The sequence below is a fragment of the Drosophila innubila genome, assembly GCF_004354385.1.
Source record: "Drosophila innubila isolate TH190305 chromosome 3L unlocalized genomic scaffold, UK_Dinn_1.0 0_D_3L, whole genome shotgun sequence".
In the NCBI taxonomy this organism is placed as follows: Eukaryota; Metazoa; Arthropoda; class Insecta; order Diptera; family Drosophilidae; genus Drosophila; species Drosophila innubila.
The window spans coordinates 13,162,277-13,187,889 of record NW_022995376.1 but is presented as its reverse complement, the minus strand read 5'-3'; the positions used below and the strand labels follow the sequence as shown (position 1 = coordinate 13,187,889).

Sequence of the window (25,613 nt, the reverse complement as noted above, 5' to 3'; positions counted from 1 at the left end):
GAAGAAGAGTAAGAGGGTTGATTATGCCACTTGAGCAGCTTAGGTTAAAACCATATGGTTAGCTTCAGTGCGCTTTGAAGTGGCATGGAAAATATGATAAGCATATTAATTTTTTTCTATTTTATATTTAGGGTTTGTGCTAGCAGGAAAAAACTTTGATTGAAAATTTAAAGGAAAACAATATTTTGTAATACTGAAAATGGGATAAGGATGAGCTGGAAAATTTATAAACACAAGTGGCGGTGGAGTATATTACACAGCAGTGATTTTTAGTTTATTTCAGGGCAGGAAATTTATTTAATTTAATATTTTGCTTTAAAAAGGTATTAAAATTGACATTTGGAATTAGAAAAATGAAATGATGATTTCATTAAAAATTTTATACTACTGATTCCTAATTCCCTTTTCTTAACTATTAAATTCAAAAAACTATTTTTTATTTATAATTATTGTAGAGTTGCAACATTGTCATTTTTATAAAATAATTATAGTTTAATGCTGTAAATTTTCTTTGCCAATATACTCAGTATATTTTTGCTTGCAATTAATTAAGTATAATTTCTTGACAGATTTCTGTTTGGTTTGCGCTGCCATTAATAATATTTGCGCTCTCACCAATATAATCTCTTAAATTTATTTTAATTTGCACATTTGCCAGTCATTACACGAAGTAAAAATCCCAACAATTAATAAATTTTTAAGTGCAGCGCAAATTATGACCCGCTTGACCTCAAGTCCCCTCGACAAAACCGAGGCTCATCATCTCGGAAAGTGCACCTGCCACCGCTCTGCACACAATACATTATTAATTTAACTACCCCAAGGTAACCTACTCCTTGCCCTTTCACCTGCCTTTCACCATTATTTCGACCTCCCTCCCTGCCTTTCTACACTACAAAACACGCACAACAAATGGCGCTTAATTTGCCAAATGGTTGCGACCCCTTGACGACCTCCTCACTCCCTCTTTTACCCCTATCCACTGCCCTGGACTTTGGTGTGGTTGGATAGTTTAAAGTTTTTTGTTAGTTTGCGAAAATATTAAACGCGCGAATGGACAAAGATGCAAAATACCTTGACTGGAAAATTTGCGCAAACGCAAACGCAAAGGAAAAGGGAAATGCCAATGGAAATGGAAATGGAAATGGGTAAAGCGCAGTGTAAGTAAAATAAAGTGAGGTAAAGCAAAGTGAAATAAAGCACAAATGCAAAGCAAAGTAGAGTGAAGCAAATGCGAAGTAAAGGAAACAAAAGTAACAACCAAATTGCCAACTTTGTGCAAACTTAAGCCAACTGAAAGGCCAGCCCAGCAACAAAATTCATTAAAACTTTGCATTGTGCTACAAAAATTACCAACAGCAGCAATGCTAACAACAACAACAACTACAACAACAATAGCAGCAACTATAATAACAACAACAAGAAGAGCCTGTTCATTGCGAACTAATTTGTCTGAGCGATTTAAGTAGAAGAGATTTCGGGCCCAGAATGCCCGTTGATGACGCGACAAAACCCAATTAATACGCCAGACAAATAAAATGCCATCCCTCTCCACTAAAAGTAGACAAGTCAGAAAAACCGTTTAGATAAAGCAATAACCAAATGTGTCCACACACTCACAACAAAGCACACACGCACACACACACAAACGCGACTGTGCATAATTTTTCTAGCTTCCTTTCATTTTCGGGTGTTTTCCCTTTTGGCCCTACATCTTAATATATGTACGAGTCTAGTATATCTTATGTGGTTTTAGCAGCGGAAGGAGAGATTGTCGCGCGACTTTGTCGCCAAGCGTGTACATGTGTATCTGTGTCTGTATATCCTTATCTCTGCATGTGTGTGTGTGTCTGGTGAGTATTTGTGTTTGTGCCTGGGAGCCGCTTGTTTGCTCAAGTTAACCAGAAAGTTTTCTTTAAGATTTACGCTTAAGTTTTACGTGATAAAACTTTTATCACTATGACTTTTTCTTTTGGCTGATGCTGATGCCAATACGGCTGAGAAGTGATGCGATTTTAGTAAAGCTTTTGGCCAAACCAAAACAACAGTGGTGTCGCTCAAGGGGTATTGACCGGAATTGGTTTTGGTTAAACATATGTTCAACTTATAGTTTAATTACAGTTTCCTCAAGTTGTTATATTATTTTGTAAAACTATCGTATAGATAAATATTTTTTATTTTAATTTTTATTGGATATTGACAACAGATAAATAACATCATAGGTTGACAATATTATTTTATGTTATAGTAACACAAAATATCGAATAATTTAAAAAATTTCTCTTTAAAATTTTTATTTTATAGTTATAAAATGTTCGCTATGTTCTTCCTAAGCAGTTTTATCGATATAGTTGACCTGTTGATTTATATGCATATTTTATACTGTCCTTTGTTGTTATACATAACTAAACAAGCTATAACTGATTTATAGGGTGTGATACAAAGTTTCCTGTGTTTTTACTATCACCCCATATCGGTATATTTAAGTAGACATCAAATAGCTTCCTATCAGCATATCCCCGCCAATTACTTCCGGTAGCATAAACAGACCCCCCTTGGAGCCACACCCCTGTGTCTATTCATTGGCGTTACATTTTGTGTTGATATTTGCTTAAGGATATTGCGCCAACTTGTTCAACTCATGCTAGTTGCCTGTTGTAGTTATTTGCAGTCCCCGAAAGGAAAAAAAAAAACCCTCTAGTCAGTTGTGGGGTGTGGGGGGTGTTGGGGGTAAGTACGTGCCGCTGTTTACTCCCCTCTGGAATCACTTTAGTATTTTGATGGCAGCGCTTATATCATCAGCCCAAAACTCAAGATATAAGAAACTTTTTATTAACATAAATTATGAGACACACTCATGTACATAGTGTGTATGTGTGTGTGTGTGTGTGACTCAATACTCTCTAGTACTGAAGTTAACTGGGAAGTGAGTGCATAAATTTCACTTGGCACAAACTTTGGCCAATATATCTATTAAAATGTCGACGGTGCTTACCGTTATGGCGATGTCATGGCTGGCATCGCATGTGTCCAACTTTCGACGGAATCGTAGGACGGTGTGCGTGGCATTCTCATAGCCAAGCATCAGCATGTAATCCTGCGAGGGATCCACAACGGGCTCAGTGTCGCCATTGCGTGTGACGTGTCGATCCTGCAAGAATGTGAAAGAAACAATGAAAATTGTGTGAGTTTTCGTTTATTAATTGGAATGAAATATGCACGAGAAAATATTTAATTTGATGCATACTTTTGTGCGCTGCTTGACTTGAGTTCTTCTTCACCATTATCGGGTGTATTTTCATACAATTAAATAATAATATAATGCCCAGCTTTCTCTCTCTCTCTCTCTCTCTTTCTGTCCCCCTCAACCAGAAGCATTCTCTACGAGCATAACTCTCACATAGCGGCCTCTCTGTGTGTCTGACTTATTTCATATACATTTTTTTTTTAAATAAATTAAATTTTACACAAGTTGTCTCTCATTCTCTGCCTGTTTATTCATTCGAGGTATCTCTCCTCTATTTCGCTCTTGCTGTTTTGACAGCTTTACCAAGTTAAAGTTGGGCAGTGGTTCCACCTCTACAGAAACAAAAAACCCCTTTTTTTGGACTAAAGTTTTCTTTTACTCTCTTGACTTGTTCGATTCTTTTGCACATGTTGGCCAGGCCTCAACACAGACGCCAGATGAGTCTGACTTCAACTGAGTGCTTGTGTGCATGTGATGTAAATTCTTATATATACACTCTTTCCTCCCTCCCACACACACACACACACACACACACACACACACACATATGCATACTTCTGCTACATATATTTACTGGCCCCTGTTGAAAATATTTGGTAGTCGCTGCTTTGGTTAGCATGTGCGGGTAGGGGACAAGGGAGAGGGGTAAGGGGGCGTTGGGGCATGTTCTGTGATTGTTGTTGGGCGGCTGCTTCGCATATTGGCAGTTGACTGCAAATGGGCGTTATGTTTACCAAGCCGTACTCACAACCATCGGGGCACATCCTTGCCAGAGCGAGGACAACTTGTTGTGTTCCTGCTCTTTGGTATGGCAAAAATTTTTTGATGATGTTGCAAAAGTCGTGCTCGACCCTCTCCCACCTACTCATGCCAACAGTAATTGAAGCTGATGGAATTTTTGAGTAGTTTTCTATGTAGATATTTCAAAATTTTATTGATTTAATTATGTCTTGTCGTTTGTCCTTCGACTGCCATCAAAGTTATTTGTTTATTTTTTTTCCAAGCTCTTAATGTAGTTACCCAAAAATATAGTTCGATAGTTGTATACCAATATAGAGTGAGTGAGCTAGTTAATATTTTTTTGCTTTATCAATTTTTAGTTTTGACTTTTATTGAGCACTCGGAGTGAATTTTAGACTACGAATGGCAATAATCAAATGAGCAGATGCACTTTTTCAATTCGTTCTAAAAAATTGTTAGTATTTTAAAGTTTTGAATAGATAGGCTAGTTTGCTGAATTTCAAATTGTCAAATTTATAATTTAAATATTATCATTATATTCATATTACAATAAATAAATCTTTTCTAAAAGCGCATGTTCAGATGTGCTCATATAAACATTTGCCATTAATTCTCCCTCTTACCTGCTTAATGCTTATAATTAATACGAAATGCCATGTTTTGAGTTGCTATCATCCATTAGATCGCATGTTTCCTGTTTTGAAAATCTCAACCGCAGCTGCTGGTCAATTGGGTTTAATTCGTTCACATTTGATTTATGCTGCTTAATGCTTTAGCATCTTTTATCCTCAACTGACTGGCGCTCACACAATTCATTTCGAGCATTTATTTTTGCACTTAAGCAGCGATGTTCAGCTTCCCAGGATTCCCTCTTTCCATTCCTTCCTCCCACCCTTCTTCTGACATATTGCCCAACATTATGGAGTGAAACTTTTCTGCTCGCAGTGTTTCCATCATCAAATTACAACTGAAATTTTCACACACCTGAGGCTGTTGCAATTAATTTGCCCCAATTTATATCATCACACCCCCGATACTCTACCCCTAAACGTCCCTTGTTGCGTGCTCCTACTCTATAACTGTGTATCTGTAAGTGTGTGCGTGTGTGTGTGTGTTGGCCACAATTACATGCCAGCATTTCATTAATCATATCACACGCTGCGCCATTTGCCATTTAGCTGGCTAATTAAAAGTTTGCACAAAACATTTAACATAAATTCGAGCAAAACTTCTATATACATATATATTGCTATATAGTATATATTTTGTATCTATGCAAACGATAGACGTTTTGGGGAATTGTCTGTCTCTCTGTCCGTCTGTCTGTCTGACTGTTTTGCAATCTGCAAACGCATAATTCAAGATCTGTAACGCGCAGTTCCGTTCCCGCTGCTGTTTTGCACAGTTTCCCTTTTAATTTTACATTATCTACCTTTACATACACACACATACGTACATACATACACACACACTCACACACACACCCACAAACAGCAACACAGTCGCATATACCTTGACATGTTTCTCGCTTATCGCAACAGCAGCCAAAAGTCGCGTATACGTCGCGTATGCCGAGAGAATTGTGAGTACAGCGAACTGTGTGACGGAAATTAAAAATACGCGCTGCAATGTTGCAAGCACCCAAGCGACGTTATCAAAATCTGCGTGTGCGTGGGCGGGGTCGGGGTCGGCAACGGAAAGTGGGTTGCGGGTGGGTTATATGGGGACCATCCTTTTGGATGCCTGCGGGTGACTCGTTGTGTGGGGTAATTATGCAAAAGGAAGGCGAATAAATTTGCAATATTCTCGGGCTGCTGCTGCTGCTGCTCTTGTGCTCGAAAAGTGTTTCAAATGCCAACGACGTTTTAACTGCTCACAACTTTTTATGCGTGCAGCTCAAATGCCACCAATGTCGTCTTTAGAACTCTTTCCAAATACGGGCAACTACCAAGCTCTCATTAAGATTGTCACTGTGAAGAGTATTAAATGGCACAGATTTGCAAAAGAAGAGTAAGACGAATATCAAGATCTCTTTTGCATACAATTAAAGTTCCTTTAGAAAATACTTGTACTTATTATTTAGAATTTTAATTGATTGGGTAATTCTGACGTCTATATTTAATTAATAGTGCACTTGTGAATGTAATTGAATTTTAATTAATAAAGAAATACTTTGTTTCTATGTATAAATATTTTTAAAAATTACATACAACTCTATTGATTTACGATTTAAAATCTTAAGTAATCCAGACGAAACGTATAAATATTTTAGGAATAATATTTAAGAAATTTTTGATAAAATTTTTAAGTAATATTTATTTTGATACACAACATTTATTCTAACTTTTAATTTATCATTATTAAAATAGAATTAATTAATTGTGTCTGGTAATTAATTACTTTAGTTACTTTGCAAAAGGTGGCTGATTATTGCTGTTAATTTGCTCGAAAGTATTTGCAGTGTATCAAAAGCATAATTGCTTAAGTAATTGTTATAATTGTTTCTGTATGAATAAAGCAATTACTTATGTAATTGTGGGTAAATGTTGCAAAAAAGAAAGCAACTAATAAGTAAATAGTTATAATTAGAGCATTAAAAGTTCGGCTAACTATTAAGTCAACTGGTTGCCAAGTTTTCATTCATTTTAAGTTGCATGCCACGATTGCGTTGTTGTTGTCGTGAGTGGATGTGGCAGGATGGTAGGAGAAATTGTAGAAGAGGGAATGGAGAGCGTTCCTGTTGGGACTTCGTCCTTCTCGTGGTTGTCGTTGTCAACGCACACGTTTTTTTAATTGCTGAAATTTTATCACACCTTCATGGTTCGCAGGACTCGTAAATTGTAATCCTTGTGCGAGTTGCGAGTTGCCAGCGAGCTTTGGCTCGACTACTTTTGCTTGAACAACGGCGAAACGACAACGACAACGACAACGATGACGTCGCCGTTTTCTTTTTGCCCTTCTTTGCCCTCATTTGGCCTTCTGTGTGCTCGATGTTGTCATTAACGTCGCTGCCTCTTAAGCATTTAATAGCCTTGTCAAGACTTTAATGCCTTTTAGCTGCCGCCCCCTAATATGTGAAAGAGCAGGCGGTGATTAAAAAAAGAGTGTAAACTCTTGAAGAGCGTCTATGTGTGCGTGTGTGTGTGTGTGTGTGTGTGTGTGTGTATGTGTGTGTAGGGGAAATCAATATAAGCAGCGGCAAATTAAGCACCTTTGCGTTGCTTTCTCAAAAAGCAAAACCCGCAACAAGAATTTAATAGGATTATGTAACATTGACGTTTGTGGCAGGGGCAAAACAAACTTATGCAAAGCCCTGTCACTGCACTTAGGAACAGAATATATTGAAAATATACCCAAACCATTCCCCACTTGCACACACTTCTACCAATAATAATGCCTTGAACCCTTTGGCATCATAACATGCGCCTAATTGTGCTGATTTTCGCTTGATGAAAACTTTTGACAAACACACACACACACGCACACACACATATGTATAGTAAACAAACAGCCCATCATCAGCAGCAACAGCAAGTGGCAGTTCCAAGTTTTGTTACGCCAAAAACAAACTTTAGCAATTTATGATAATTCAACGTCAGCTGGGACAGTTCAGTGTTCAGTGTTCAGTTCAGTGTACACTTGAAGTACTCGTCGTACATCGTAGAGTGCAAAGGAATCAAGGCCCAAGCTCAAGTCCATGACTGGGATGCTGCTAATGTAAGCTGGCAGCAGCCAGTTGAGAGGGTTGAGATTGGTAGAACAAGGCAGTCAACCATCAACAACAACTGTCAGCTGGCTAACAGCGAAAAGCTCAAGCGAGAACCAGAAAGCGAGAGAGAAAGAGAGACAGAGAGAGAGAGTCTTAAAATATGCTCGCAGCACACATTAAACTTATTACTCCCCACAACAAAAACATCTACTTCACCCTTTTACGCCCACACTAATGCCCAGTCTCGTTATATGTTCAGATTTTGCTTTATAAACAAACGCATACAGCAAAAGGGTTGGTTACACACACACACACACATCCACAAGCTGAGAAATATCAAAATGTAAGCCATCTATCTGAGTATCTATCTATTCATACATATAAAGTGTATCTATGTAGCATAACTTCACAGTTACCCCCTCTGTTCCATGCAGCATTGCAACAGTGGGTTGACTGGCGAGTTATTGTCATGTGTGAGCGAGCGTCGAAAGTGCAGCAGCTGAAGTTTTTGAGAAAGGTTCTCAAAATGCTGTCCGACAGATTTGATTTATATGCATGTAGCCAAGCTCAGGGGGGTTTTTCTATATCAGCTAAAAGTTCTCAGAGATGAGCTGTTGCAGCATGTGAGAGAACAGGTGAGCGTAGGCAGCATGCCATTAGTTAGAAAACGAAAAAACCACAAGAAAACTACTCTTGAGGAAAATTTCAAGTGAATGCTTTTCTCGCCAAGCCATCGATCTTTTGAGGTGGAGCGAGTAAGTGCTTCCAATGAAATTAAACTTGTGAAATGTGTTCCTTAATATATTAACAACACTTTTGTAAAGTAATGGAATGTAAACTTTAATTTAACCACAATGGTATTAATATAATTCTAATTGACTTTAGTCTTTGGTTTCTTTACAAGACTACAGCTTAGCCTCAATTAATTAATTCTAAAGTGTTTTAATCAGAATAATTATTTTCTAAAATACCATTAGTAAATTTACCATAATTCTTGAAAATTAATATTTATAGATTAAAAATAGATTTGAATGTGTTTCTTCTTTTTTTTTATTCTGTGTCTGAGAAAGCAATATATTTATTTATATAATAATTGATATAAATATACAAAAAAGAAACTCCCAATCAAGCTATTATCTGAAAAGTATTTTAGTTTGTTCATTTCCTTGGCAACTTTATTTCCAAATGAAATTAAGTTCTTTGACCACCTTTTTAATTTTTTAATTTTAAGGCAGACAAACCCTTTGAGGCCACTTCTATGTCGGCCCTCTTTTCTGTATGCATAGTAAGTATATCTGCCATCTATTGCCATTTGGCAGTGCCAAAATCTTGTGCGATCTCTCCGCAGCAACTTGGTGGCATTGTAAATTGTTTTCCTGACTGTTTGTCTGTCTGTCTGTCTGGCAATTGCCCCGACTGCCGTTTGAGCCATGTTAAAGGCGCTTTGCCTCTGCAGCTCGTGTGTAATTCTTGGCTTAGAAATGAACGACAAAGTCAGACAGTAATATTTGATGGCTCATGCACATTTGATTACGTATACGCCATGTTGTCTGGCCTGCGCCAAAAAGAGCGCGCCGGCGGGCAAAGCCATCAAGTCATCAGGCACCCCAATCTTCAATTATATAGACCAAAATCCCAACTTCAAACTTGTGACTAGTCAATGTCTGTAATGAAGCTATTTGGTATTGGCAGGATTTTGATTTGAGTTTGTGCAAATTATCGCTCCAAGCGAATATATCAATTAATATAGTTAAAGTGCTTTTCAGACTGCAGAAGAGAGTGAAAGAGAGAGATATAGAGCGAGAGAGAGAGAGAGAGAGAGAGAGTGAGATTGCAACTGCCTGCAGTTTAGCCAAATTAAATCGTTTGAGTTACTTTTGAACCTGTCTCTATATTTGTCCGCCTGTCTGTCAATCTGTCGTCTGTCTGTCTGTGTGCTTCATCTTCAAGTTTTGGTCCAAGTTTTGTTTGCCAGCCCCTATGCTATCGGATAAATGCAGACACTGCAAATTGCTAGTTAATATTTTATAAAAGCAAACAGCAACAAATTGTGCAATGCAACCCCAAACTCAGACTAAGCTTGAGGTTGCTTTAAATGGGTTTACTACTCGTATATCATACGATTATATATTTGCCAAGTGTTCAACTGTCTCTGTGCACATTTCGAAGTGTGCACTTGTAAGTTGAAGTCATTTTATTAAAATTAAAATACGAGTAGACCAATAGAGCTTTAGAGCTTTTCATTTTAATAAGTATCAATCATTCTTCTCTAAAATTCTCTTACACTGTATGCAGATAAACAAATGAGATCAATAAAATGTTACAGCCATTGAACCAATCGTATGAAAATTCTATAAATTAGACTGCAAAAATGCCTGTTTTATGGTTATCTTTTTGCCATATTGTTAAATGAATTTTCTGCATTAAGCTTTTAGCAAAGTAAGTCGCAAAAAGTGACCTATTAAAATGATTAAAAATATGTATATATAAATATTTATTATTGTGATGTTCGAGTACTGTGTGTGTGTGTGTTCACTTTGAGTGCAATGCAGCGCAAACAATCAAAGTTATTGGCTATAATAATAAAAAACGTGGCTTCCGGATTAATGGAAATTAACAGTGGTTATTGGCAAAGTGAACAATGTTAAAATGACGATGTATTTATAGGTAAGATATGAAAATAATTAATCATTAGAGTAATCTAGCACAAGCCAAATATCAATAGAAAATAGAACTGGTTAATGCAGAGTAATAACAATATAAAGATAGCGTATTTTTAAAGAGGGTGTGTGAGTGAAGGGTGTGTGAGTGAAGATGTGAATTAAATGATCAAATATAAACAATAATTTATTGTGAACCCATTTAAATAAGCTCAATCAGAAAAGGGACAGCATCAAACTGCAGTCAGTTAAACGAATTTCAAGCTTTAAGTGAGCTTAATTGTTTGTGCAGAGAACTATTAATTAATACGGAAGCTTATAATTTGTCTTTCGCCTACTATTATTATTAATAATCATCACGTTAAGCTTATTTAAAAAATAAATATTTGATGTATATTTTAGCAAAGTTCTCTATAAGTTATATCATTAAATAAAACCTAATTTCGCAACGTCCCAGTAAATATCTGTATCCAAGTAGCGACCCCCCGTGGTTATATTTAAAGTCATGACTGTTGTTTATCTTGCCGTATTGCATTGTATGGTTATCCCATTGGTGCTTAGACCGCAATCTCAGTTATTTCCCCCTGGGAGATCTTTGGGCTTTTGGCCCATTTGCATTAAACAATTTTTTTTGGGTGGCGATGCTTGAGATAACCCTTTGAGCAATTTAGCTTGTTCGCCTACCCTTAGTTTGGTCGTTCACTCAATTAATGTCATGTAAGCAACCCACTTAGCTAGTCCCCACTGTAACTCGTGCATCATCAAAACTGACTGCCACACACAGACACACATATCAAAAGGCAGGCAAATTCAATTAACAAACTTTGCACGTCACTCAAAATTAACTCTGCAGCGGCGTTGAGGCGTTATTTCAGTCGCTCTACTTACCCCGCACCCCGCACCCCGCAACCCAACAACCCCCTTTGCCCAGCCCTTTAACCACTTCAACTCCAACTTGAGCACCCTGCTGACAAATACCACAAAAAGACAAAAATATGAGATACAAAAAATAAAAGATATGATGACAAAAAAATGAGCGACTATTTTATATCACTTTCAATTGTCCAGTGCCAAGTGCCGCCCGCCCAAAACGTTGCTGCCAGTCGGTGCCACGCCCCTCTGTTGGGGCACAGCCCAGCGCATTATATAATAATGCGTTTTTGTAGTAAAATGAAATTATGTATAATGAAAAAAAAAAAAAAAAAAACAGAGAAGAAAAATTGTATTTGTCATATTGTTAAGCTGATGGCTGTCAGTTTTGTGCGATGACGGTTGATGTTGATTTCTGAATTCTGATGTTGACGTTGGGTTGCTTCTCTTCGCTGGGTGTCGCTTTCCTTTTGCAGTTGTCTGTGTGTCTGCTGCTGTTTGTATATTGAGACCACTTTTTAAATGCGATGTGTAACGGCTGCCATCGAAATCTGTTGAATATAGAACACACACAGAGACACACACACAGAGGCACAACAGCAAAGAGACCCGAAACTAAAAGCAAATTCAAATAAATTTAAAATCCCCTTGTGCATTTTTAGCGACAGTCGAATTCAGCCTCAGACTGTGCTCTGGGTGTATGTGCGAGTGTATTTGTGTATGTGTGTGTGTGGCTACGTGTCGTTTAGCATAAAGGCAAAATGCGATAGGCAAACTGTGAGATGGGATGGAAGGGGGTTGTACTGCGCGCCCTTAAGGGCTGCATTTATGACACTCCATTTGTCAAGCGAATGAACGACGCCGAATGAAATGAAAGTGTGCAGAAACTGAAGGTTGGTTTTCGGTTGGGGTTAGGGTTTTGGGATTTGGATCTGGATTTGGTGTTGGTGTTGGTATTGGTATTGGGTCCGTGCTTGGGTTACTCACCGACAGTCAGACGGACCGACGACTGACTAGAGAAAGCGACTGTTTGACTGAGTGCGCAATTCAATTGCGTTGATTTTTTCTCTGGTTTCCTTTTTGTTTTTGCCCAGCCCAAAAACAGCTGACAGTCAGCGAGTTAGATGAGAGAGGGAGTGAAAGAGTGAGAGATTGACAAAACTCGCCGAAAAGTGTTTTGTTCAAATTTTCTGTTTGGCATTGCTGACATTGACGTTTATTAAGCGTTTTTGACACTTTCGCCGCAGCGTTATCTACCCACCCTGCCGACGCATTACACCCAAACTCACACCCGCATTCTCAACCAGCCAAACCACTCCACCACTCAACCACTCAATGTCACTTGCAGCAGTGCAGACGCAACGTCAACGTCTGTATTTTTAAAGTGTTTGGCATTAATGTTTGTGCAAAATTATTTTAATGAGCTCTTCGTGGTTGAGCCGGGTTGCTGCTTTTCCCCACATTTATTCCCCATACACTCCTCTGCGCCACCCGCATTTCAACTCGCAATTCGCGGTTGCTCCTTTTTCGACTTTGTGCCGCAATTTGATAAACTGTCAACCCCGGGCGCCACTAGTTCATCAGTTTGCCTCAGCTCAGTCACAAAGGCGACTCGCTCTGAGGAGTGCACAACAAGGACATATAGACATATGTGAATGACAGTCATATATGAAATATGCTAAACTTGTGCAGGCGACAAACAAAATATGAGAAAACCGAAGCTAACCGTTTCATTTTTAGTATAGGAATAAAAATTGCCTGTCAGATTCCGATTACCGAAACGTTTGTACCGGTACAGTTGTGGTTAAGTTGATAGGTCAAAGAGCTGCCCAACTTCCAACTGTCATAACTTCATCAATACTGAACCGATTTTTAAGCGAAATGTCATTTTAATCATTATTTGGCCTCTAAATTCATTCTGTATTCAATTTTTGTTCATTTAGAAAATTTAGTTATTTTCGACAAAAATTCGATTTTGATGGTAAGGGTCCCCCCTTTGAAATTTTGAAAATTCAAAGTTTTAAATCTCAAGTTTTCACTTTTAATGAACTCCTTATATCGTAATTAGTATAAAACAACACTTTAAACTTGATTCTGGGACCTTTCATTTTTTTTGTAAAAAATCATGAGAAATTGTATAAAAAGTTTAACTTGTAAAGTGATTAAATCCGACGTCTGACCAACTTCAAACTGTGATAACTTCATCAAAACTGAACCGATTTTTAAGCGAAATGTCATTTTAATCATTATTTGGCTTTATTATTCATTCTGCATTTAAATTTTATTAAATTCTAAAAAAAAATATTTTCATCAAGATTCTACTAGATATATAAAAATTCAAGAAAAGTTGTAAATAAAATTAAAAAATATAAATTTAAAACTGAAAGGATAAAAAAGAAATAAAAAATGAAAAGAGTAAGAATGTAATTTGTATTTAAAGTCAAGTTATACTACCCAAGAAAAATACCATAGTTTAATTAAGTAGACAGCCACAGTTTCTTAATGCTTATTGACATTTTTGTCGCCTGCTTGCGCAGTCAGAAACGAATTTCGCAGAAGCTCACGTATTTTTATAGCATACTTTTACGCGCAGCAAGCACAAATACATGCACATAAAAAAGAAACGCTCATCTCCAAAGCAGAGACACAAATCCTTTGCCTAATTACTTGTCTGGCTTTGGGCATTGCGCACAACAACAGGAAATCTCGTTTCATTTTTTGGCAATTTCCGCACATGCCCCCCGTCTCGGTCTACACTCTTTCTATTATTAAGGCTATAAATCCATGATCGCTTTGATATGAGTTGGCCTTTTTTTATATTTCTTATTTCATTTTTATAAATGCCCAAACGTGCGCAGCCCTCGTGCTCCAATTTCAAGGAAAATTTACGCAGCCGACTGCCCGTAAATGCAAAAAGGAAGAAAAAAAAAAATACTCTTTACGTAGGCAGATAAAAAATGTAAATATCATTGTTTGCGTCAGAGTCCAGAGTTGAGTGGAGCTGAGTGGAAGGTGGAGGAGGGAAGGAGAATGGAGTGGAGGGTAGTGGGCGAAAAGCTTTGGGGGAGGGTGTAAAGATGTTTTTGAACTTGGCGCAAAAAAGGTTAACAACGACATTTGCCATTGTTTCGCCTTGGCACACAACCCTCGAGTGTTGTGGCGTCTCTTGTAGCACGTTTTCATTTCTTTCTCTCTGATTTTGGACAAGTTACTGCTTCCCCCCCCTCCCTTCTTGGAAAATATGCCCCAGGGAATGAACACCTTATCGCAACTTATTGCATCCGCCGGCAACAATTTGGAGACGGCCTTGTTGTTGTTCTGCTCTCTTTTTCAGTGCGTTCTGTATGTATGTGTGTGTGTGTGTGTGTGTGTTATTCGAGTCAGGACTTCCCCTTTTTTTGGACAATTCCGTTTTACACACAAACACACACAATTTCACTTTTACTTTGTGTGTTGTTACTGTTGTTGTTGCTGTGTTTGTTGTTGTTGTTGTGCCCTGGGGCGTCTGCGAAAAACGTTTTAATTACATTTGTATGTTAAAACTTCAATTGACGTCCGCCTTACCGCCTGTCGCCCCAAACGCTTTTGAACTTTAACAGGGTTGTGTGTAAGTGTACATGTGTAAGTGTGTCTGTGTGTGTGATGTGTTTTTGAGTGTTTGTGTGGGCGATTTAGGATATAACTAGATTGTTATATAAGACGTTTTGATGTAGGTAAAAGGCAATTTGAAATTGTTGGCTTGTTATCGAAGGGAGGTCGGTTTGTTTAGCTTGTCCTCAATTTAATTTAACTAAACTGTCAAATCAAAAGCTCGAGAGCAAGCAGAATTAACCAAGCGCTTAAAGTCAGCTCCGGGCTGTACATTGCCACCTCCTCAGCTCCTCCTTCAGCTGCTTCTTTTGCCAAGTTCGCTGCCAAATACGCTGTCAGCCAAAGCGGCTAACACTTGTGTGTGTCAATTTTATTTGATGAAAATACAAACACAAACACTGCAAGACTTGGCAAGGGCCAAAGGGGAGGGCAAGGAGTGAAGCCGAATGAGTGGCTTGTTGCTATTTGTTGAGCGCCTGATTACTGTCAGGACATCCCTGGCAGGCAGTCGCCCGTTTAGTGCCAAGTGTTATCGATAAACAAATAAAAAAAGAGAGAGAAAAAAGCGAGAGAAGAATGGAGCACGAGATGCACGAATTCACATACACACACGCCATATTTGTTAGCTCTCTGTTTGCTTTAAGGATAATTTTCAGCCACAGCCACACACAGCACACAGAACACACACGCACACATATGTATACTACTATTCCATTTGGTCTATTGTTCGCATCAATTCCCCAATCTTAATTCACTCAAATTCGATTATTGCTCGTGCACTTTGGGCTCTGGCAGTCTCTCTTTCTCTTTCTCTTTTACTACCCCTCTTTCTCTCTGCTCACTCATTCTGTCTCCCATTGAGGTTAAAATAAACTTTCGAAAAGGCTAAGAAGTCATTTATTTTAACGTTTAAATGGTAAAAGCAACAAATGTAAAAAAGAAAGCATGCACACTCCCACTGAAATAAAAATATACAGAAAATAGCAGAAAAAGGCAAGGAGAACAACACAATAAAAACAAAAAAAAATGGCTGAGAGTAGTAAGATCTGAGCCGATTTTAAAAGATATTCGTATGCCCTTTAATTCACAATGTAGATGTTGTTAGGAAAAGTTTTTATCTATTCAGTTCTAAATTTAAACTTTTAACATAAATAAATGAAATAAATAAAAATAATTTAAAGTTACTCCCAAAAAGCTTTATCAACAAGTTGGTCAAATTTAGCGAATTAATAACAAAAGAAGAGTGGCGAATAAAAACCAACGAGTAGCGAGTAAGTATTGTAGCAGGAAATGAGTCGACGATTAACAAATTAAATACAGCTCAACACCAGCGAGTATTTCTGATTTCTTCTTGAAAGTAATAAAAAAAAATGATAAAAAAACAAATCAAATGCTTCGTTGGGCAAGTAATAATTAACCAGCGAGTTTATAATAAAAGTAACGAGAACAAAAGTACTCGCTCGATATAAACGAAAAGCTCAAAAGTGAGACATAAGCTAAATGAAATTTCACCCTGCTCGAAGATAAGATGAGCCCCAAAGTGTGTGATGCGGCCATCTGCATAATTTGCAGCATAACACTCTTGAGACATGGACATTTAAGTGAGTGCCAACCCCTAACTGACAAGTCCCTCGTACACCCCCCACAAAAGCAATAGATACACTTGCACGTATCGAAAACAATTGCCTTACCTGCCAAACAACTCATTGCTAGATTAACTCAATTGCCTTAAATTGTAGCGCACATGGCGCACCCCAAAAAGAGGAGGGCAAAAAAAAAAAAAAATCAACAACTGAGGAGGTTAAGGAGGAGGGAGAATCAGGGAGAAATACCTATCCAATACGGTGGCTCTCAAACGAATCGAAATGAAACGCGCCACTCAAGTGTTTTGTGTTGTATCTTTTTAAATTTTGCTTTTGTGCATTCGGGTGTCCAATGTATACGAGGTAGCTGCAGACCAGTTGGGAAGTCCAATGGGTTTTGTGGGGCTGTTGCCTGCTTTTTGGTTGTTATTTCCAGCTGAGTCACGCCACTGAAATGACGCCCCTCGCCGCAGCTCACCTTAATGCGGGGTAAAGAAAAAAAAATAACCCGACAGCCCGACAGCCCTTGCCCATGCCAGGAGCACACGCGTCTGTGGAGAGCAATAAAATAAAAATTGAAAACACAAAGGATTTATAGCTTCAATAGGTTTTCAAGGAGCTTCCGAAGCTCAGCACAATTGTCCCCCCTTCGTAGCACCTTTTCGCATAGGTGTAGTCACTGAAGGAGTAGGGCAAGGGGTTTAGATTGTGCGGATATAGCTACACTGAAAACAATAATATTTTCAGTCCATCGAAGCAAAGAGATATATATATATATGTTGTAGCACAAACCATTTCATTGTTTATGTGTGGGTGTGCCACAGATTTTACTTTACTGATTATTTTTCGCCTTTGCCCTTTATTCTTCTCTCGTTCGCTGTCTTTGTATATAGTATGTGATCTGTGTATATATTTGTGTTTTTTTACACTGATTGGTGTATTTCCCGTTTGACTGTGACGCGCCTAGAGCCATGTGGATTTAGCTTTAGCTTTGGCTTCGGCTTTGGCATTGGGTTGATTTTTATTTAGCTGTGCTGCGGCTTTTTACCTTTAGCACATGCAAAACAAAAGGGCTTGTAAATTGAGTTTTGTGGGCGGCAAAAGGCTAAAGGAAGAGCAGGTTCCAGCATCCCTTAGCCAGCACTCAAAAACAAAAAAAAAATAAAAATAAAAAAGGTGTAAATAAATGCGCTGGGAATTCGTCAGTCAGCCAACTTTTTGCCTTTAATGAGACGGAAAGAAACTTTTTACGCTTAAAGAAAAACAAATTCCAAAGCTGCTTTGACTTTGACTGGATTTCAAAATTTCTTCTTCCCCTCATCTTTTTTCACCTCTCTTTCGCACTCTATTTTGCTTTTCCTTTCTGAGCTGTGTGCTGTTGAGAACCAAAGTGCAAGAACAATATAAAGTTGTGGCCGTTGTTGGAAAAATAAAAATGAAATTACTTAAAATTTGTCACAATAAGCTACCGCAATGGCTCTACAAGCTCTCTCTCTTTCTTTCATTCACGCTCTGTCTCTCTCTTTCTTCTATTCCACGTTGTTTGCCTTTCCGACTCGCTTTTCTTTATTTTTTATTAAAATTGTTTCAAATTGCGGTGATTCGGCGGGGGCGGGAGTAACGAATGGGGCGGGCATCTAGTATTTTCTAATGGCACAACAAAAAGCACACTAATGGACCATATTGTGCGTTGTGGGTTCTTTTTTTCGCCTGTTCGGCCCGCGTCATTTTTATTGCGAATTTAGGCATCATTAGTTACGGTTTTTTAATAAAATACAAACAGCAAGTACCAAAAATATTATATACACCCCATGCTATTTCTGTTGGCGTTCTTGTTGTTGGCCCAAAAGTTTGATTTGTGAACGTGAAGCAATATAAGTGCGCCTTTGGGTGCCATTGTCTGTGCTCTCGCTTTGTGGTCAAGCTTTGTTCGGTCCAGTCTCGAATTCGGTTCGCACTCGGACTCAAACTCGGTTGTCTTTAAGTGCCTACAGCAGAAAACTTTGTAAAGTTAGAAATTTGTTCAACAAATGGACAAATGTATTAGCAAGAAGTTTCTTTTTTTTAAGTCATTTCTGCCGCTTCAATGCATAACTCAAATCGGACGCATTGTTGAGCAAACGGAATACAAATAAGAATAAGGATGGGTAAAAGCAAAGTCATTCATTAGAAATTATAAATTGAAAATTTGTGAAGCATAGCCACCATAGACTAAAAGTTCTAGCAAACTAAATGGAATATTAATTTAAAGACATGCTCAAATGTGAAATACTACAAAAAAGTTTACAATCGCTGCTATTAATAATCCAAAGTCCTAGGGATATAGTAATATCTTAAAATTATATTATAAAATTAGAAAAAATTAATTGTAATACAAATCTTAACAAATATAATAAATGAATTTCAGTTATTTTATTCTTATTCAAATGGAATATAAATAAAGTTCGCCTATCTTTTATGTTTGTAATATTTCATTATTATAGCTCGTTTAAACTGAATTTTAGTTTATTTATCTGCAACTTGACCTTTACTAAATGTATTGTGGCTTTAATTTGCAACTTTCTTGAGAATGATTTGTTATGGCTTATTAATTAGCTTATGCCTCTTTATTATATCTCATGAGAAATGAGTCAGTTGTGTTGTGTTGTTGTTGTTTTGCATTGGGAATATAAATATTTAAGCTACTTGCGCTAACGACCTTTATCACATTTTGGCCTTAATGAAGTCTATGGAAAGTGTCGGAGCAAATACTTGTATGCCATTAAATGCACATAGTTTAGAGGCTTAGGTTAAATGCCGCACCCCGTCGTTGAATGCCTGGCAAACTGCACTTGTCTCAGCTCTCAGAGTTTATGAGGCTGGGCCCAGTAGCAGACCCGATACCCGGAGTCTCAGTCACATTTTTTAAATGCGCGGAGAGCCGCAGAAGCCACGACCACTTTAACACCTACCTAAAAACTCCCAACTTCAATTCCAATTCCAACTTCAACTCGAAATGCCAACTGCTGTTGTTGCTGTTGTTGCTGCTGTTGCTGCCGACTCTCGACTGTCGAGCGGTAATCATTTTTCATGCTAAGCTCCAACGTCAACCGTTTGGTTTATGGCCTTAATCCTTTTCTACATAAATGAAACGACAGCATAGCCCAGTCCAGTCTCAGCCTCAGTCTCAGTCTCAGTCTCAGTCCAAAGCGGGCAAATGCCGCGCATTTCATCATTAGTCAGCGTCCATTAATGCCCGGGCAGGCAGCTACTGGGGGATTGGGATTTAGAATTGAAACTGGGAGTGGGACGAGTACAAGTTGACTCCATTCTGCGCATATTGATGCGTGCTGCAGCCTACGCATCATATAAAACGCACATACTTACTATAGATATAAGTACTTCAAGTATTTTTTTTTATATACTTTATGTGGACAAGAATATAGACTATACATATTTATACGCTGCCTTAATCAAGCGACTGTCGGGTTGACTAAGTACCCAGGAAATGCCAAGGTTGTTGCACTCCAACTCCAGCGTCCAGTGGCTTTTAATTAACACACAGGCCAGACGGCAGGGGATCCCATGCCATCATCAGCATCATCAGCATCATCATCGGCATTAACAGAATATTTCTATTTTTCTTTTGCCGCCTGCTGCCTGCTGACTGCTGCTCTCTTCCTGCCGCTTGCCGCTTGCCACCCGCCGTATGCCTTACGCCGTAGCTATTTTCAAATCAATTCCATGCAGTTTTTAATATATATAACCGACAGCTCACACATGCTCCATGACTAGATGAGTGTAGATGACTATGGCTTCCCTTTCCAATTTCTCAAAATGATGTCATGCTGTTTCCCTCTCTCTCTCTCCCACTCCCTAGACAACATCAAATCCGCTCTAGGCATAAATGCGCACAGCGGGCGGCTGTTTAGCGCTTAATTAATGATGAATATAAAAATTGCCGCATGTATGTGTCGAGTAATATAATGGAAATTCTAATAGCAAAGTTGCAACACGCACTTCCACTCACTTAAGTGGGCTGTGCGAAATGTGGACGAGGGGGCGACTAAACATAAGTTGCATGCCTCATGCGGCACCATTCACCATTCGCCAAATTTCCGTGTACTCTTTTTTTTTTTGTGTCATTTAAGTTTTTTCTGCCTTTTGTAGAGGCCTTTCAAAATCTATATACATAAATATGCTTTCACGCAGCCTCAACAGATATCAGATACTTTATTTTTTGCAGGCCTGTCCTTGTCGTTTGTTGTTGTTAGTTGTTGTTAGTTGTTGAAGCACCGTTAGTGGCAGCAACTTGGTATCAGATGCAGATGCTGCATTCGCCACAAAGTTGGTGTTGCTCTCGATTGTGTTGGGGGTATTATGATATCTTGATAATGTTTGCTGATGCTTAACAAGGAATCTCAATGGATGACTTTTAATTTTTATTAATACTCTATTCTGCAATTGCTATAAAAGAATAGCGGTACTATACGGAGAATGTTAGTCGTGTATACTCGCATCTAAACTTTAATAAGTTTTTATATTATAGCACTCTAACATTTTATTAAATTTAACCATCATATTGTGGAGAATCTTAATATAAATTTGTGAATGTTTTGAGATTGAATTTAATATTTATATATTTAATATTTGTTCTACGTTATGTATCTAATACATTAATTGTTGTTGTTGGAATATTTATTAGTTTATGTTTAACTATGATTAGGTTAGTTAATTTTACAAAATTAATTTGATATAATAATAACAAAGAGTTTTATTTTCCATTTTATAAACTCATTTAAAACGTGGCTTTAAGACATGTTTTTAGTAGATTTCACTACTTTATTTAGTATGCTCAGACTATTTTAATTAATTTTATACCCTAAGTCGACAAGAGTATTTGGCTCTTGTCTGTTTGTAGATATCACTTGTTTTTTCTTGTCTTTTAATCAAAATGTGATTAGCGAGGCACCCAAAAACAACGGCAACAACAATGAGACAACTGCAGCCTGGGAAGAAATGCGGCAAAAAAAAAAAAGGAAAGAAGGAGAGAGACACGGCTAACACACAAACACACTTAACGTGTAAACATGGCTAAAAGAGCGTTGACCATATTCGGGCGCTGCTGTTGTTGCAGTTTGTTTTGTTGTGTCGTACGCAGCACCAGCGACGACAACAGGTACAACAGGCAACAACAACAGCAACAGCGATAACAACAAGTACAACAACGAACGGTACACGTTAATATGACTAGCGCAGTTCTGAGAGTGGAACTTGAGACTGCAACTAAAACCGAGACCGGGACTGTGAAAGATGCTGCAATGTGGTAAACCGGTTCGGTTTGCTGTTTGTGGGTCTACCACACGACATTATCAACATAATCAACAGGCAATCCTTCCTTCTCTTCTCTCCTCTCCCCTCCTCTTTTCAGCTCAGCTCATGGCATCGAATCTCCTCCTTTTGGTTTCTAAGCCTTTTCAACGCTCATAAATTGTTCGAGTGGCGCAAAAAATATTTTGCAAACGCAATGCGAGTGGCATGCGAGGAGGCCTCACTTGAAATGAAATTATTGGCAGGAGGGAGCTGTAAAGGGGCTGAAGAGCAGCATATGAGGGTCCAAGAAAGAAAATCTTTCGCATACGGCAAACGGTACTTTTTGCAATTATCATCGTTGTCTTTGAGTTCGGGAAGATGCTGTTGTTGTTGTTGCGCTAAAGCAAATATGCGCACTTGGCATTGTACCGAAGAGCCAAGACAGCTCAAGACTTGGCAAGACAACGCACTAATAGCCCCAGTGGTACCCTCCCCTACCCACTCCCCACTCCCCTATCCGCTGTCCCCTTGCCACAGCCTCTACTCCAGCTGTGTCCTCCTTTTCGGGTTGCATGTGGCAGCTAAACACAAGTTGAAGCTGCGGCTGGGATGTTTTGTGGTTTGAGGTTGAGGTTTTGCGTTATGGCCATGGCCATGTGTAATAGATTATCAAAATGCCAGGCCCATAGACACGATGCCAACGGTTTATGTCACATGAATGTAATGAAATTAAATTTCTCTCACACAGTCTTCAGACAAGTTATTAAACTTTGGCTTGTCGTCCTCTTAGACATCGTCGTCGTCTTCTCCACTAACTGCGATAATTTTAAAAGTCAACGTTGCAGCATCCAAGCCATCTCTACGCAAGATTGTGCATCAAGTGTGCATATTTACTTCCTGTAATTGAGCATTTATAGCTTTTATGGCCTAACGGATTTAGCCAGCCAGTCAGCCAGGCAGCCAGTCATCTGGCTATAGCCAGGCTATAACAACTGGCTGGCAACTCCTTCTTGGCTCCAACTAGGTAATTGTTTTGTCTTAGGCTTTAATGCATCGTTGGCCAAACTGCATCGTTGAGTTGCAGTTGCAAAGTCGAAGTCTTGGGTCTCCGGTTTAAGACAGATGCTTAAGTCTATTGATTATAAAGTTTATGCATAAATTGTAAATTGATTTAACAGTTAATTGATCTACAGTGATGACATTGCCAATAGATTTGGCCAAAGCAGAAAGAGATTCGAAACTTTAACAAATTGATTCAATCTCAAGTTGCTCATAAATAGTTAATGCTTTAGAAATTTAATGTGCCAAATTTCAAAGGGAATTGATGCTTAATAGTCTACAAAATGGAATGCAATGAAAAGTGATTAAAATTTGCTACAGATGAAATGGACATGCAGATAATTGTTGATTTACGAAGCCAACAGGTTTACAAAGAGTGAATTGTCAGTTGAGGATACTTAAATGAAGAATTTAGGCTTGAAAGTATCTTATCTGAACTCGTAAATATCTTTGAACACCTTTGTTGGATAATATCTCACAGCACATTTAACTTTATATTGTTCCCTCAACATGCCAGAGTAACTTTGCTCAATGTCATACTTCGACTTTGTATTGTAGTGTATTTTTTTTGTTGGTCTTGCGTCATTTGCCTCATTCTGTATCAAATGATATCCACAACTATCATATGAATGGCTAGTTGAACGCACATTCATATCGTCTTAAACTAAGCCCTCAAATTCATACACACAATTGACGCAATTTGTACTTCCTATGTACATATATTTTCCGTATTCTCCAGCTCCAATTCGGAACTGTGTGTTCATATAATAAGAGGCCTCAGGCTCAAGTCAACAAATAAACGGCATAAAATTTAATAACAAAATGTTTAGGCATCGTGGAAATAGGAAAATATATATTTAACTATTATTTATTCGCTGGCTCCTCAATGCGCAGTCACTGAAATTTGTGGGAGGAAATTGGGGAGGAGGAATGAGAGCGGGAACTCATCTATATAATTTGCCGGCATGTATTTATGATTTATTAAGTGTGTGCGTAGGCGAAGTGTGTGTGTTTGTGTGTGTGTGTGTGTGTGTGTTCGTGTCTACAACTACAAATAGTGCTTAGGGAACAATAGAAAAATGGATGGCCATTGAGAGTGAGCTCAATGCCCAGCACGCGAATCGTTTCGTCGCTTAACAGACAGTTACAGATACAGATACAGATACATTTCTGTGTGTGTGCTCGTGTATGAAACACGCACCCAACAACAACAACAATAGCAACAGCAACATCGACTACAGCAAATTGGATAATGTCTATAAAAACTAATTGAATTCTAAGCGCTCAGCACGCTATTCGCATTCTTCAACCAACAGCTGTGAGAAAGTAAGAAAGAAAGTAACAGAAACATGGATTCCCCTAAACAACTACAATAAAAAACTCGTCTCAAGTGATGACATGCAAGCTGTTGTGTTGTGTGTAGTGTGTGTGGGCAGCAGTTGTTGTGAGTTGTAAGTTGTAAAAAAAAAGAATCAACAATTTCACACAAATGTACGACGAGTACCAAATATACTGTATGCTGAGAAACAAAAAGCTCATTACTCATATGCCAATCAAGAGTCTCAATCCTAAAAACCAAGCCCGAACCCAAACCCGAGCCCAAACCTAGGTCGAACTCAAGCCACAACGCTCACAATTTGACCCCAGTGATGTTGTCGATGTTTTAGCGCTAGCACAATTAATCATTCACTTATAATTAACAGCGCGCTGCGTCCAAATAGAACAACGTGCTAATGTTAATGTATCTGCTAGATACACCAAAAGCAGGGAAAAAAAAACACAATGCCTGTGAAACTTGCACACGTCATGCCATGGCCAGGCAAAAGTTCAAAAAGGTTGCCAAATGGTTTTCGTTTTTCGATTTTCCTCTGTTCTATTTTTTTCTTTTTTTTATTTTCGGTCAACTCACAGCAGGAGCACATTAACTTGGCCAATAAACTTATGCAATGGTTTCTTGGAAAATATGTAGATGAGTGTGAGATTTGAGAAAAATTTTAATATTTAAAATCTTAAACTCGAGTGCTTAAGAAAAAAGGCAGTTTAAATGGAAGATGAGTATAATTTTCATCTGATTTGTAATAAAATTGTTCGTTGGGTTAAATATTTGTAAACGTTATTAATTCATTATTTTTTTTTTTAATAATACATGTACTTTTAATATTAAATATTTTATGCATGTTATAAATTACACAAAGATTAGAAAATAATTAATTTGAGCCAATGAAGACTAATTAGAATATTCAAAGAGATTTAAGACTCAATCGGTAAAATCTGAATATTAAGTGGGAAAATATTTAATTTTAAAATACAGCTCTAATTTATAAATTTTCGGTTGTATAGGATATTTACAATATTTTTCAGATATTTGTATTCAAGATTTACTACACTTTCTTTTGAAAGCTACATCTTCAGTCAAGATACTTAATAATGATATGGTGCAAGGAGTCGTTGGTGAGAAGCACGTGTGCTTAAGTGTGTTCTTAACTATCATAAGAGGTACTTGGAATTAAGTAAACACATAAATATTATTGCTGTGCTTAGAGCATCTGCGCTTCGGCGTGTTATTTAAACCCTTTTAGCTCTTGTTTTAGTTTGTGCAGCGTAACCACTTGAAAATTAGACAGACAGCTGGTCATATGGATAGCGAATAGATACGCAATCCAACCCAACCCAACTCAACCCAGACCAATTGAAAAGAGACCAACGCTACCCAAACCAGGGCCATTGCCAGTGAGTCCAATGAGGTTGAGTGATGTACTACGACGACGATGATGATGATGACGATAATGACGACGCAAAGCGCCATAGACATCGACATCGGCATCGACATCGATGGTCATTAGCGAAAGATGACTACGTTG

At 38.1% G+C, this 25,613-nt stretch overlaps 1 protein-coding gene across 1 annotated transcript in view; it reads right to left on the bottom strand.

The window, feature by feature from the left end:
• The window catches only part of LOC117787660 (MOXD1 homolog 2), a 129,234-nt gene that overhangs the window by 38,518 nt on the left and 65,103 nt on the right, over positions 1-25,613 (bottom strand). The window contains exon 3 of the mRNA XM_034626238.1: positions 2,996-3,151. Coding sequence (XP_034482129.1) covers positions 2,996-3,151 — 156 coding nt within the window. The remainder of the gene's footprint in view (positions 1-2,995; positions 3,152-25,613) is intronic.